Genomic DNA, 14,582 nt, shown 5'->3' with positions numbered 1-14,582 from the left:
GTAAGTAAACAATAAACAAGATAACAAAATTGTCTCGCTTTCAAAACTAACAATACCAAAGCAAGAGTAGCAACCTAACTTGTATCTTGTAAGGTTGGTAAAGCGCATTTAGCTTAGAAACCCAGCAGAGCAAAACAATCTATATACAATATAAAAGCCTAATATTAAATTTTTTAACATTGAATAACGTACGTACGTTCTTACACTATTTATTTTCTCTATTATTTTATTTTTAATAAAAATTAACTTGACATTTTGACCCTAGCTTTTGCAATTTATTTCAGAAGTGTAGATTAAAAAAAACGTACCCGCTGTCATGTGTGTCAATAACGTCAAAAACGTCAATGTCAATCGGTCATCGGTGTTTTGTATGCTTTCGGTTCGGTTTTTGCTTTAATGAAATTTAAAAAAGACTGAATAGGGAATTTTATAATAAATCCACCACCACATAATAATAATACTTGAATACTGACACTATCTAGCACGATGTATACCAACCTATTGAATTTAATAATAAACCCGAGTGTTACAATACACACTTGCTTCTTATGTTTCAAACAGCATGAACAACTGCAAGATATTAATTTAGACATGGTTATTGTTGGCAGAGAGCTAGAATTTACCGTTTCTGTGCACAAAATGATGGCTGACTTATTCCCATATTATGTAAGTATGGTTAGGTACTGTAGGTAAATTAATTAAATTATCATAGTATCGATGGAGTAGGTACTTTCAAGAATTGAATTGAATTACTGTAGTTACATTAAACTGGACCCCATATTTTGCAACTATATCTTGCTTTGCCCTTTCGTAAAACTTTTCACATTATCTGACCCAGTATTGGTGCAAGTAAAATAAAAAAAAAAGGATATTAGATTAAACAGTGAAAGGCATTCCTTTATCACCTTTATTTTCGATGTAATAGTTTTGTCTTTTAATTCCTTGTATGCTATTATAAGGTGTAAATTGTATAGAAAGTATTAAATAAATCTATTTTATTTCGCTTTATGAATGATATCAAAGTTTATTTTGACTTGAAAGTCAATGTGACAGTAATTTTCGTAATTTTCTTTTGATAATAATAAAATATCAGCACATACTTGGTCGACTACAGTAGGGGCTCAAATTTTTTAAATCCCCCGTTTACAACTTGCAATTTTTTGTGGCAGCCAAGTCAACTTTCTACGCTCATCCTACTCCATTTGACTGAAAACAGTGGTGAAAATGACCATGATTCCGTATACATCAGACAAAAAGGCCTCAGGCCCCTTAGATGCTGATGTGACAAAGCGCAGTAGACACCTAAATGCCTTCATGTTACTGGGTACTAAATTTAATTTTCTGTATTGTTTGTTTCAGGAAACTCTATTGCAACAAGTTTGTGATGAATGCTCCAATATGATCATTAATATTTATATCCTTATACAAAGACATAATTTAAAAAAACAAGAATTAATGAAAATAGTTACAAGCTTAGGAAAAGAAATTTTAAATATAAAATCATATGACCGAAAATGTTATCTCAGATGTATTACAGATACTGACCAAATAGATACAGAAAATTCAAGTCCAAATTTGGATTATGATTGCCCAAAATGTTATATGAAATTTAAATCCGAAATCCTTCTTCAAGAGCACAATGGAATTGTGCATAAAAATAGAGATAATGCCTTATTATGTCACACATGCGGTAAAGTTTGTAAGACTCCACAGGCTTTGAAAGACCATCTCAATTGTCACAGAGAAAAACAATGTCCGTATTGCTCGAAAATGTTAAAAACATATTCTTATTACAAAAAGCATGTGCAGAATCACAATTCCAAAATAAAACAAAAAAGGGCACCTTCCTACAAATGCAATGAATGCAGTTTTGTCAGTTTTAATAAATCAAGCTTAGAAGCGCATATAAACAAAGCCCATCTTCGTATTAGACCACATGTCTGTCCAGTATGTCTCAAAGGATTTTTCAAAAAAAGCAATTTAACAGATCATGTTCGCATCCATGAAAAGGTCATAACTGAAACATGTGAAGTCTGTGGTGACAATTTTTCGTGTAAAAAGAGCTTGATGTGGCACTTGAGGTTGCACAACAATGAAACACCGTATGAATGTAATATTTGCTCTAAAAAGTTTGTTACGTCTGGCCGTAGACATGACCATGTCAAACGGAAGCACATGGAAAAGACTGAATGTTGTTTGTTTTGTAATAAAATGTTTAGTTTGAAACGGGAATTGAATAGGCATGTTAAGAGATATCACTCGGAAAAGGAAGTGGATAGTAATGCAAAATATGTTGCTTGTTGAGATTTGTATCTACCATATAGAAGATGATGTATTCCTAGATTATCCTAGATTAGTAGTAGATATTTCTTCTAGAGACCCTATGCATCTCCTGATCAAGTCAATGGTACCAGTTGTGCATGTTCTGGATTTGCTATGCTATCAATTTTTATTTTCATCACTTGCTTGTAAGTGACCACATGTCAAAAAAAAACATCAACAAGCATCATTATTGTTGTTGTCACTAAACTTATTGTTGTTACTGAGGGAGATTAATTTGAAATGAAAAGTCAATTTATTTATTTTATTTTATTTTGTATAAAAATAAGGTACAAAAGGTCTTTATTTCTAACAACTTACCAATGTGTTTATTTTACATTAAAAATAAATATAACTAAGAAACGGCAGTTTTAATGAGTATTATGAATACACAATTTGAACAGACACAAGTTTGCTTTGAAACAAACTAACGTGAATTGAAGAATGAGATAACATTTATCCAATAGTGGTAACTGGTAACTATCATATATTCTATCTATTTTACAAACTAGAAATGGTAACTTTTTTCAATGAGATTTTGGCGCGAAACGCAGCCATTGACAATCGAACTTTTTTTACTTGCAGAACAAAAGGCATAGGTAACTACATACCCATTGTATAAAACAATTCCTCATCATTTACTGATTTAATGCAGTCTGCTATAAATTGAGTTTCAAACAGCTTATTTCGATCTTTACAACAACGCAAACAATATCTTGTAGTAAAGATTTAAATTAACCGCAACTTACTTTCTCAACATCGTATAACGGCATCGCAATGTTTTTAAATTAACCTTATACCATGCACACAGTGTTTCTTTTGGAATTTCACAATTTGAGCCATACGAGGTTGAGAACGTAGATGTTCGAAATATTGCCAGACTTTTAAGGCGAGGTGCACATTATCACATTTGCGTCAAGTTTAGTATTGGTATCCACCGCCCTGGCTCGGGGGTACGTACTGCTGTCCGGGACCAGAGGCTGGGCCTGATTGGTAGCCACCGGCTGGCTGGTCGGGGTACCGGGCCTCGCCTTCGTAGCTCACCTGGGAACAAAAAAAAGTTTAAACTGTTGAGCGCGTGTGATGTAAGTAGTGTGAGGGAGAGGCTACAGTACAGTAGAAAGATCGCTTTTTATACCTGGAGAGCGAAGTCCAAATGAAGAGCGTTACAAGTTGTATATTTGCTCACTAGATGGCGTTAGGAGTCGCTACAGTTAAGTTGTATAATGAACTACTATAGTATAGTTTCACCAGGCCTTTCTTTTTTTTCTTCCATTCTATGGCTTGACAACATTAGACACAGCTGTATGGATAACATTTCCTTTACCTATCCCAAATTAATAAAAAAAAGTGACGACATATTTCTTTTTTTTTTCTTACCTCGGCATTGAACCCATTCTTCCAGTCAGCAGTATACTTGACGATCTGTGTGCGACCATCAGGCAGCGCGACTCTGTATTCGCCGCGTGTGACGTCACCGTCGGAGATCGCGTTGTGACTGTAATCATTGCCATCTTCGTTGACAGAGTAGGCGAAGTCGAAGGGCATGCCGGGCTCGTGGTGGTGGTGCTCGTCGTGGGAATGCTGCGGGGAGATACTTAGTTAAAATAACTGACGATTGGGAATACTCAAAGCTCTGGGCAGGGGGCGACACTAGCACAAAACGTAAACAAACCGCCATTACAACGTCAGTTCTCTTTTTTTACAAGCGTTTATTTCGTTTCACCTGTCCCGTTGTCTGTCTGTCTGTAATCAAATCTTGCAAGTTTAATTCGACCCACTTCCAGTAGTTGGATTTACTTGAAATTTGGTATACTTATTTAAAGTGCGTGACAGACTATACAATTATCTGGTAGTGACATCCTGGTAGTCCGGCCAGGATCGTTTCTACAGGATGGAACTCTTAAACGGTCAATGGCATCGACTTGAAATTTGGTATGCAAATGTAGCTTGGGTGACAGACAATACAAGTACAGTCAAGAAAAAGTACAGTCAGCAAAAAAAAATCTTGTATTAAAAATTAAATTTTTATTAAGGAATCTTGATTCTATTAAGAAAATTTGACTTGAGTCTCTACTGGTCAACCTTTGAGTGGATAAGAGGATGTTTCCCTTTGCCGACAAACTTGACTGTAAATTTCAAATGTAATTTCACACATAAAACTCCCAAAAACTCAAGAGTTGCGAACATTGGCGTATTTTTCAGGGGGGGGAGGCCTGGCCTGGATTTTTGTGTGAAATATATCAGTATTATAGAGTTTTGAATCAGTAGCTCAACATCCTGGGGTGGGCACTAGGCCATACTGGGGTGGACACGGCCCACCCGGCCCTCCCTCAATATACGCCTATGGATGCGAATCCAGATTTGAATCCACGATCCTCTGCTTAAGAGTTCATAAGTCAAACCACTAGGTCACCACGGCTTAAAAAAGGTGGTTTGAAAAGGATATTTGATAGTAGAGTAACCTTTTTAAGGAAGTCGTCCTAATAAATGTTTTTAGAACAAAACCAGCATATAAGTTCTATATCAGCCATGCCATTACGCCTTACACTTTTACGATGAAACATAAAAATGTAAAATAAAGTTTCATGTGATCGTTAAAATTTCGCAATGATTCATATTTGTGGGAGCGAAATGGGTCGTCGGAGTAGTACCTACTGTTTTCAAATTTTCAGTTATATTTTAGTAAGTATTAAATTTAAGTGTACAGTATTTAATTATGTATTGATGTATAAGATTATTATTATTTATTTAAAGAAAGACAATATAAAGCAGGATAATTATGAGTTTACATACATAAAAAAGAACTAACCTAAGATAGCTTAACTAACTGTAACAATGAAAATTATAAAAAGAATACCCCGTCTAAAAGATCTGCCTGTGGCAGGGTTCCCATGACGCTGGCCGCATTACCCCTTTGGATCGCAAGTGAGATCCGCTGGGATAAGTACGCGCCAGCTCTTGGGTCCCCAGAAGCGTCGACCAACCGGGACGACAGGGCCTTTATAAAAAACTTCATGTCGGCTGACCAGGGCCCTAAGGTCTCAACAGCAAGCGCCGCAAACTCGTAATCCTTTAATAAGGAGGAGTACTTGCGACGCTTGAGTATTTGAGCCTGATCAGCCGCAGCGCCGGCTTGTGAGCTAGTTGCCTGGATGTGGGACAGAGCGAAAGTATCAACGCATGTCGCGTCCCACACCAGGGCCCTACCGAGCTTCCATGGCACCAGGGTGACCCCGTCTGGACGCTTGCCATCGTCCCTTGCCATGCCGGCTGGCTCTAAAGCCGAAGGTACTGAAGCAGTGGCAAGCGACCGACGTACTAAGTCATTAAGTGTACAGTCAACAAATTGAATCACTACCCAGGGTGGAACCTTTGTGCTGCTAATGTCATGTTGACATCTCATACTTTTGTCAAGGATATCGTAGTGAAATTGATTATTAAAGGGTTCTACCCTGGGTCACGATTCAATTTGATCGACTGTACCGGGGAACCTTTGTGCTACAATGTCCTGTTGGCATCCCGTACTTTTGTCCAGGAAATCATAGTGAAATCCTACTAATATTAGCATAGCGGGATTATTAGGGCCAGTGACGTCACGCTGTGCCACACTTTTTAGCACTACTGCGCGCACCTCTACAGCTATATCAATGTGCACAAGTAAACCTCGTACGTACACGTTGTCTTAGTCTTAGTGTGCGTGACTGACGGTACGCTTACGACTGAGGACACGTTCGAGCTACGCACACATAGACTTGTACGGATACGTTTACAACTGCAATTATAAAATTTGGAGGGTCGTGCCTTCGTGAGTGAACAGATCTGCACTTTTACTGGCCTTATTTGTATAATTTTTTTGTTTAATTAACAAAAGAAAAAAACGAACAAGATACGTAGGTACTATACAAAATAATAATAGTATTATTTATTTTCAGGTATCAATAGTGTTCACGAATGGACAATATGACTCGTTAAATTTAGGTAAGGCGCAATATAACGGCATAGAATCTGTATGGTTTCTCTAGACACAGAAATTACACAATTTTAAGTTGACTTCCGTACTAAAATTATTTGCCGGTAGGTAATTAATCTAAAATAGACGTCGACAACCCTAAGCGTCCGCGCCGGAGTAGTCAGTTAGTCTCCTATAGGGTCGGAGTGGACCTACTTGTTCTCTTTTACTATGGCCGTGTGGCACTAACTTAGCACTAACTGGATTTTTGTATAAAACTTAATGCAACAGAAATTACGCAAAAGAAAATAAGCGACTCATGATTCAAATAATTACGCTTGTCTGGCTTCATCACCCTTATCCGCTATCTGTATGTTTGTCACCGGACTGTATCTAAAAAAACCGTAGTATGTATACCGTAGGCGACAGGCTAGCAACCTGTCACTATTGTACAGTTTTTGTCAAACTTAAAACCTAAAATTGCTAAAAGTGGCTCCGAAGCGGTAACGTTCCGTGTGCTCTGCCTACCCCATTTGGGCATACAGGCGTGATGTTTGTGTGTGTGTGTATGTATGTAAACTTCTGATTGTACAAAATAAATAAACAAACACAACTGGCAATCAAAAAGTGATTGAGTGCGTTGCGTAGTACTTAGGGGGTGACTTGAATTTTTTCAGAGAGTAGAAAGATTTACTATGGCCGAATGACAAATATACCTAATGAGGGTTATAAGAATCTTATTTTTTTTCGTTACGGTATGATGGAACCTCCGGTGGCAAAAACTGTCCAAGTTGGTCCGTTTTGGCCTATATTTATGCCCTCCTTTGCTAATAATAATAAGACTCTTCGTAACCAAAACCATGTGAGGTTTTTATTGCAACATAATTATATTTACGACCTTTGAAAAAAAGGAGCAACACGACCTATAGACACCCGTAACAGTAGGGGATAGCTGGTGCGTTGCCACCATACCAGTGCTAGGTATAGAATTATGTACCTCTTGTGCTGGTAGTAGTATTAAAAATTGAATTTTAATACAAAAATATTTCTCTAGGCAAGAAACTCAAGACACATGAAGTCGGTGAGAAAATTTTATTTATTTGAGACAATTTTGTATTTTTTAACCCTCCGACGCAAAAAGCGGATGTTATAAGTTTGACCGCCATGTGTGTCTGTGTGTCTGTCTGTGGCACCGTAGCTCTTAAACGGGTGGACTGATTTGAATGCAGTTTTTTATTTGAAATCAGAGGCCGTATTGCCTGACGTTTCTGATGCTCACGATCGCAATCAAATGACAGTTTTTGTATGCGAAATCTGTCATTTAATTGCGATCGCGAGCGCCAACGTTAGGCAACGGCCTCAGGTTTTCTAGCGATGGTTCTTAGACATGTTTCATCGAAATTTTTTAAGTGTTTAGAAACTAGACGAGTTGTTGAGCAGCGAGAACCGAGTGCGTAGTTTTTGATAGCTTTGTTGTTGCTAAGCGAGTGTATGAAAGCGACGGGGATTGACATCTATGTACCATCAGCCAAATATGTGGTCTACCACCCTAAAGTTGATAATCGTTTGCATGTCATAAAACAATAATGCCAACAGACGTGTCTGTCAACTTGAATGTTCGACTTTAGCGACATATTCATTTGATAGGATTTAGGAACTTGTTTAAAAATTGATAGACCACTTATTTGGCTGATGGTACCTTACATAGATGTCGATGGCGACGGGCGATCCAGCACTGTAGAGTAAAGATTTCTAACACACCGTATCATACCATGACCGTTATAGGAAGGTATCAGGCACGGAATGTAGTGCGACATGGACCACAACATAACAGCATGTCATGCCTAAAAACACGAGTCATCATCCCAGCCTATATACGTCCCACTGCTGGGCACAGGCCTCCTCTCAGAACAAGAGGGCTTGGGCCGTAGTTCCCACGCGGGCCCAGTGCGGATTGGGAACTTCACACGCACCATTCAATTGCTTCGCAGGTTTGTGCAGGTTTCCTCACGATGTTTTCCTTCACCGCAAAGCTCGTGGTAAATTTCAAATGTAATTCCGCACATGAATTTCGAAAAACTCAGAGGTGCGAGCCGGGGTTTGAACCCACGAACCTCTGCTTGAGAGGCAATAGGTCAAACCACTAGGCCACCACGGCTATTAAAAAAAAAACACGAGTATTGTTCTAATTGTTCTATTCAAATATTTAGTAAGTTTACATGTAGATTTTTCGTGCCAACAGAGTATGGGACACTGCTTTCGAGTGAGTACGGACCACTTTATAAAAAATGTAAAGCATTATGAGTTTATCTGGAGGGTAAATACATTATAAACTCATGTCAGGTAATTAATTATAAGAAATTCACAAAAGGATCGTCACTGTATACAAAAAAATAAAAATAGAATTTACAATGTCAAATTAGAATAAAATTATAATAATTAAAGGTAAACACAAGACTAAATTATATAAATGTTCTAAAGTTACTAGCACTAAATATCTGACTATAATGCGTGCATGAATATCTGATACAACTCTATCTAAAGCCGGTAGGACGTGTCCGATATTTTCTACAGTTACTAGCACTAAATATCTGACTATAATGCGTGCATGAATATCTGATACAACTCTATCTAAAGCCGGTAGGACGTGTCCGATATTTTCTACAGTTACTAGCACTAAATATCTGACTATAATGCGTGCATGAATATCTGATACAACTCTATCTAAAGCCGGTAGGACGTGTCCGATATTTTCTACAGTTACTAGCACTAAATATCTGACTATAACGCGTGCATAAATATCTGATACGACTCTGTCTAAAGCCGGTAGGACGTGTCCGATATTTTTGAACGCTCCACTGTGGCCGTTATTAATGCAGGAGGCTGTACTATGTACAGTGGATGTCAAAAACATCTTTGCGTTACCTTCTACCTTCTAACAATTTTGTACGAAAATTCAAATATCAAGTGATAGAGACAAGATAGCAGAGTGTAAACATATCTTTGACATCAACTACATTATTCACATTATTTATAATTTGCAGGCATAGAGACCGGTGAGTCGCAATATCTACGGAAATATGGTAAAAGATACCTAAATACTTATCATACGTTTGGTAGAAAAATTGGTTTTTATTTCTTAAGCGTTCTTCAAAAAATACTTTAAAAAAAATAGATTCTCAAGCAAACTGTACTTTTTTATGTACATATATGTTCATCATAACTTCTGGCGTTTGTGAAATAATTTCAATAACTATTTTTATGTACAATAGACTGTGTATCAGAAAAACACACATACACACTATATAGCCAACTCGTCTAGTTTCTTGCCAATTCGTCTAGTTTCTAACTCGTTTAGTTTCTAGCTAACTCGTCTTGTTTCTAGCTAACTCGTCTTGTTTCTAGCCTATTCGTCTAGTTTCTAGCCAACTCTTTTATTTTCTGGCTGTACTCTTTAATCGTTAATATTGTCGGCGTAAATTTCAAGATGACATCCAGTAAACCAACTGTAAACAAGTTTAGTAAACAAATGCGGGCAGAGAATCCTCATCCTAAAACCAAGACTATTTTTTGTTGCAGGGCCTCGAGAGCAGCTTAGCAGCAAGAAAATACTGAAAGATTCGGGCGTTGTCATAGCTTTTGCACAATCAGACAAAGATTCAAGTGAAGCCCAGGAAGCCCCGGTTACGGAAGCTACAGACCCACTGTTTACAACCAAATGCACCACAAATAGAGCTATTGTGGGTAAGTAATTTAAATATTTTTCATTTTCATTTTTGATAGGGCTATTGTGGGTAAGTGATATTGCAAGGTAACCTTGGAGACATTTTTTTAACTAAAAGTGGTTTTGGAAAATTTTTACTTATGGCCCTTTTGTTTATAAGCAGCGATATATAAACACAAAACATATGAAACATTTGTCGCTAGTCAGATACGCTACCCGGCATGAGTCCTGTTAGTTACGTGGGTTTGATATCATCCACGTAATGGCTGCTGCAAGTTACATTTACATCAATAATGAATATGCCTAGGAATTTCATGATCTGCCTAAACTAGCCAAATCATGAAATGGCGGCGTTTCATGATATGCCTAGGAATCTCATGATCTGCCTAAACGTCACTAGGCAAATCGTTAAGCGGTGAGTTTTGAACGATGTTCGGCGGATGTTCCTCAGCCAATTCATGACATGGCGCCATTTCACGATATAACTAGGAATTTCGTGATCTGGCAGATTTTACGATCGGCCGCCGACACATTATCGATGGGTCCTACGTACAAGGGCTTAAGTGTAAAATCCTTACTTTACAGGACGGGCTTTCAAAGTCAAAAACTGTCGTAACTCAGAGATGGTGTATCCGAGACTTCTATAATTTGGCACACTAGCTAATAGTACTCACTCTGTCCTTCAACCACAACGAATAAATTTGAATGAAATATTTTTCATTAAAAGTTATTGTACATACGCGCATATACGTAAATTTCCGGGAAATAAACTTGTGTTCAAAAAGACAGTAAAAAGATCTATGTGGTACTTTGGCTCATATACGCGTTCAGCTTTAAAATCTTTGGTAAAAAAATACGTTACCCAAGATACATTTTATTAGGCATTTTAGTAGTAGTAACATAGACGGTTAGACATTTAGTACGAAATAATCCTTGGAGGACAAACTTTCATTTAATATTATTGATTGATAACGATTCCTCGAATACTTAGCTTTTGTATTCGTAAGTTTCCGTAGCTCAATATGAAAAAAACTGAACCTTTATAGGATCACTGTGTCCGTCTGTCTGTCCATCTGTCAAGTTCTTTTTTCTTTAGCACGCGTAAAAGTATCAAGCTCTGTATTATATTTTTTATATCAAATAATCAGCTCTGATACTCCTTGCAGTAAAAATCTACTTCTAAGCCAGCGCAATCAAAAGATACAGTCATTAAAAAAATTGTTTCCGTACAAATTGCCGTAACCGAAAAACCTATCATGTTTTCGTACATATAATACACGTCTAAAATAAATATAGGCAATGGGATAAACAGCCACATACAAATAAATATATAAACTAGAATAAATTTAGTTTAATATAATTTAATTACTAACCTAATTTGTTTTTGTTCCAGTGAATGAGAGCGATTTTACTAGTAAGAATATTTTATCTACTTTAATGGTTTTCTTAATGGCCTTATAAATAGGCTCAGAGTTGCTCAGCGAGCTATGGAGAGACTATGCTTAAGGTTTATCTGGGATCGAATCAGAAATGAGGAGATACGTAGAAGACCAAGGGTCACAGACATAGCCAAGCGAATTAGCTCGTTGAAGTGGCAATGGGCAGGCCATATAGCATGGAGAACAGATGGTCGTTGGGGCCGAAAGGTTCTCGAGTGAAGTCTGCGGCTCGGCAAGCGCAACGTAAGACGTCCACCAACGAGATGGACGGATGATCTGGTTCAAGCCGCGGGTTCACGGTGGATGCAAGCTGCTGCCTACCGAAGCAACTGGAGGTCTAAGCAGGCCTATGTCCAACGGTGGACGTCCTACGGCTGAGAAGATGATGAATGGTTTTTTATTTTTTTATTTTACCACTTTTTCGGCGTGACTGTTATGTATATTCATGCCAAATGAAAGCTATTGTGAGCTACGATGCTACAGATAGATATTGGTGTCAAATTTATAATTTAATTTCTTTTGGAGACGGGAGTCAAAAACAGTAGTCAAATAACATAATATATTCGATGCTAATTAGCACCGTCGGCGATCGGTAACTTGTAAAAAAAATGTATTAATTAAGGTAAACGTACGAGTGTTCGTCACTGTCCCAATAAAGAAAGAAAGAACAAATTTATTTACCTAAATTCGGCACAATAAAAATAAATAAAATTTCAGTTAAAAAACAGATAATCTTATACAATCTTAAATATATTAGGCACCAAGAGAGAACATAAAATAAACATTGTGCTGAAAGAAGTAAAAAGGGCCATACTCAGCGTATTGGTACAGCAAGCTGCAGCGCTGGTTTTCCGTATGACCCTTTAACTTAAAACTAAACTTAAAAACCGGCCAAGAGCGTGTCGGACACGCCCAAAATAGGGTTCCGTAGCCATTACGAGAAAATTAAGTAATATTCGCAATCTTCCAAGTTTAGGTATATTTACTCATAAACTACCAATAATTCTCAAGCAAACTTAGCCGTTATAGTTTTCCTTGAAAGTTTAATATACTTTACTATCATCCTGACTTTTTTCAAATTTTGAATCGCTTCGCAGGTTTGTGCAGGTTTCCTCACGATGTTTTCCTTCACCGCAAAGCTCGTGGTAAATTTCAAATGTAACGTTTACCTTACTTCCACGCAAAATTATGGTTCAATCTTCAACTCAAGTTTTAACTACAGCTAAATTATCCTCCACCTCCCGCACAAAAACCTCAAACCTAAATTGTCACCTCATTCTAAAGAAAACTTGTTAAAATTAAACACTGATCGCCATTCTACAGCTGATGATGGCTCTGACGTCACAGAAGATCCCATTGAACCCACAGAAGATCCCGTTGAACCCACCACTGAACCCACAGAAGATCCCGTTGAACCCACCACTAAACCCACGGAAGATCTCGAGGAACCAACAGATGACTCTAATGGTACTGATTCGTTTACCTTTCTCACTATCATATCGTCTACAAATCATGCAAAGATTATTTTATTTACACGATTTAGGTTTAGATATGATTTGAAGATTTAGAAGATCAATATTACACAATATTTTAGACTAGCGCGGTCATTACTAATTTTATGGATTAAATTCGGGTTTTGTTCCGCGAACCTTGATTTTAGAGCAGCTCGATCGAAAGGTCTCGTGATCAGGGCGCATACAACTGTGCCCAAATATCGAGCAGCTAAAATCAAGGTACGCGGAACCAAACCTGAATTTAATTCAATAAGATCAAGATTTGTACAAAGAAACTGAATTTATCATTATTGGGGTCTGTAACAACTTCGGTTTTTAAATTAATGTTTTAACGTACCTATGTAAATTGGGACCGATAAATTTTATAAAATTGATCGTGCTAGATGTCGTCTGGAGTTGTTTAAAATGTGTTGGCTAGGATACATTTTGTCATGTCCTCTAGAGAGATCCAAACCAACATCTGTTTCTTGTACAGAAGCTCCCTAAGAAATAGAATTCATTTGCGCCAAGCTATTCCGACAGAATCCGACATTTTCCCGGACATAAAGTAGCGCTCTTATTTCTCTGAAACCTATGTCCTAGGACTACCTACATTCATCAAAATTGTTTCAACAGTTATAACAAAACCAAAGGAGATACCTTCACATTTACCATTATTTATAAAATCTCCTTGATCTGTACATCGAAAGACTAAAATATGATAATTGTTCAAGTTTCCATCCTTTTTCAGCTGTGCGAAAAACTGAATCAACAAAAAATCTAAATGATAATCGAATATGGTTTTCTTTACGGTACAGTTTTTGGTTTCTGTCGAAGAACCGACAACCGCTGGAGTAAATGAATTCTTGAGTGGAGACCGCGTCTTGGCAAACGTAGTGTAGGACGCCCTCTTGCCAGGTGGAGTGACGATCTGCGAAAGGCTGCTGTAGAAGCTGGATGTGTCTAGCCGAGGATAGGGCACAATGGCGCTTTTTGGGGGAGGCCTATGTCCAGCAGTGGACTGATATAGGCTGATGAAGATAATGGTGTCAGTTATTGGTTTTTCGAAATAATAGAACTAACCTCACGTAAAAGTAAGACTTGCGAGGTGCCTCTAGTTTACAATAAATTAAAAATGGTTTTGTCCACAGATGTAACAAATAACGAGGTAGACCCCACAGCGACGGATGAGACGGAGCCCCCCACCACTAAAGCCTACGATGGACCGAAGAAAACACACGTGCCTGACCACTATTTGGATGATGTTTAGCTTCAGTTTTAGTTTCTGTTAAGATAAATAAATAAATAATATCGAGAAACTATGTAAAACGTTCTATGAAAAATATTATTTGAATTTGCAAAACCTGTCTTTGGATTAATCTGTCATCTCCCAGTATAACAGGATCAAAGGAATTTGGGCACAAATTTGTGCCTCTGGGAGAGGACAGGTTAATCGATGTTTATACCTATTGTTTCTTCATATTTGTGAAACTTTACAATATTACTTTTTCACAACTGCATTTATTGATCACATTCGTTGTTCTTCAGTTATTATTTTTACAATAATGTTACTTCCTATTTGTAATTCTGCACAATATTGATTGCATAAGTCTTAACCTTTACACAATCTTGACAGACGTATGTACTGTTATTGA

General features: G+C 37.5%; 2 protein-coding genes across 4 annotated transcripts in view; one reads left to right on the top strand and one right to left on the bottom strand.

Moving 5' to 3' along the window:
* Nucleotides 1–3,009: 3,009 nt before the first annotated feature.
* The window catches only part of Cpr50Cb (Cuticular protein 50Cb), a 44,896-nt gene continuing 33,323 nt past the window's right edge, over nt 3,010–14,582 (bottom strand). Inside the window, exons 5-6 of the mRNA XM_074109918.1 lie at nt 3,700–3,903; nt 3,010–3,363 (exon numbers count right to left, since the gene is read on the bottom strand). Of these exons, the coding sequence (XP_073966019.1) occupies nt 3,241–3,363; nt 3,700–3,903 (327 nt within the window). The 3' untranslated portion in view covers nt 3,010–3,240. The remainder of the gene's footprint in view (nt 3,364–3,699; nt 3,904–14,582) is intronic.
* LOC141444369 (uncharacterized) lies at nt 4,878–14,275 on the top strand. Of its 3 annotated transcripts, none has more exons than XM_074109915.1 (9): nt 4,878–5,004; nt 6,255–6,300; nt 7,326–7,352; nt 8,514–8,534; nt 9,316–9,354; nt 9,851–10,015; nt 11,389–11,409; nt 12,758–12,901; nt 14,079–14,275. In XM_074109915.1, exons 1-9 carry the CDS (start codon nt 4,930–4,932, stop codon nt 14,195–14,197), a joined length of 657 nt encoding a protein of 218 aa, XP_073966016.1. In that variant the 5' UTR covers nt 4,878–4,929; the 3' UTR covers nt 14,198–14,275. The 3 variants fall into 3 exon arrangements, with proteins under 3 accessions (XP_073966016.1, XP_073966018.1, XP_073966017.1); XM_074109916.1 differs by having other exon boundaries at nt 4,888–5,004; nt 9,316–9,327; XM_074109917.1 differs by lacking the exons at nt 8,514–8,534; nt 9,316–9,354 and having other exon boundaries at nt 4,879–5,004.

Source organism: Choristoneura fumiferana, chromosome 29 (assembly GCF_025370935.1).
Source record: "Choristoneura fumiferana chromosome 29, NRCan_CFum_1, whole genome shotgun sequence".
NCBI classification, from domain to species: domain Eukaryota; kingdom Metazoa; phylum Arthropoda; class Insecta; order Lepidoptera; family Tortricidae; genus Choristoneura; species Choristoneura fumiferana.
Note: the sequence above shows the minus strand (reverse complement) of the source record. Positions and strands in the feature narration are given on the sequence as shown.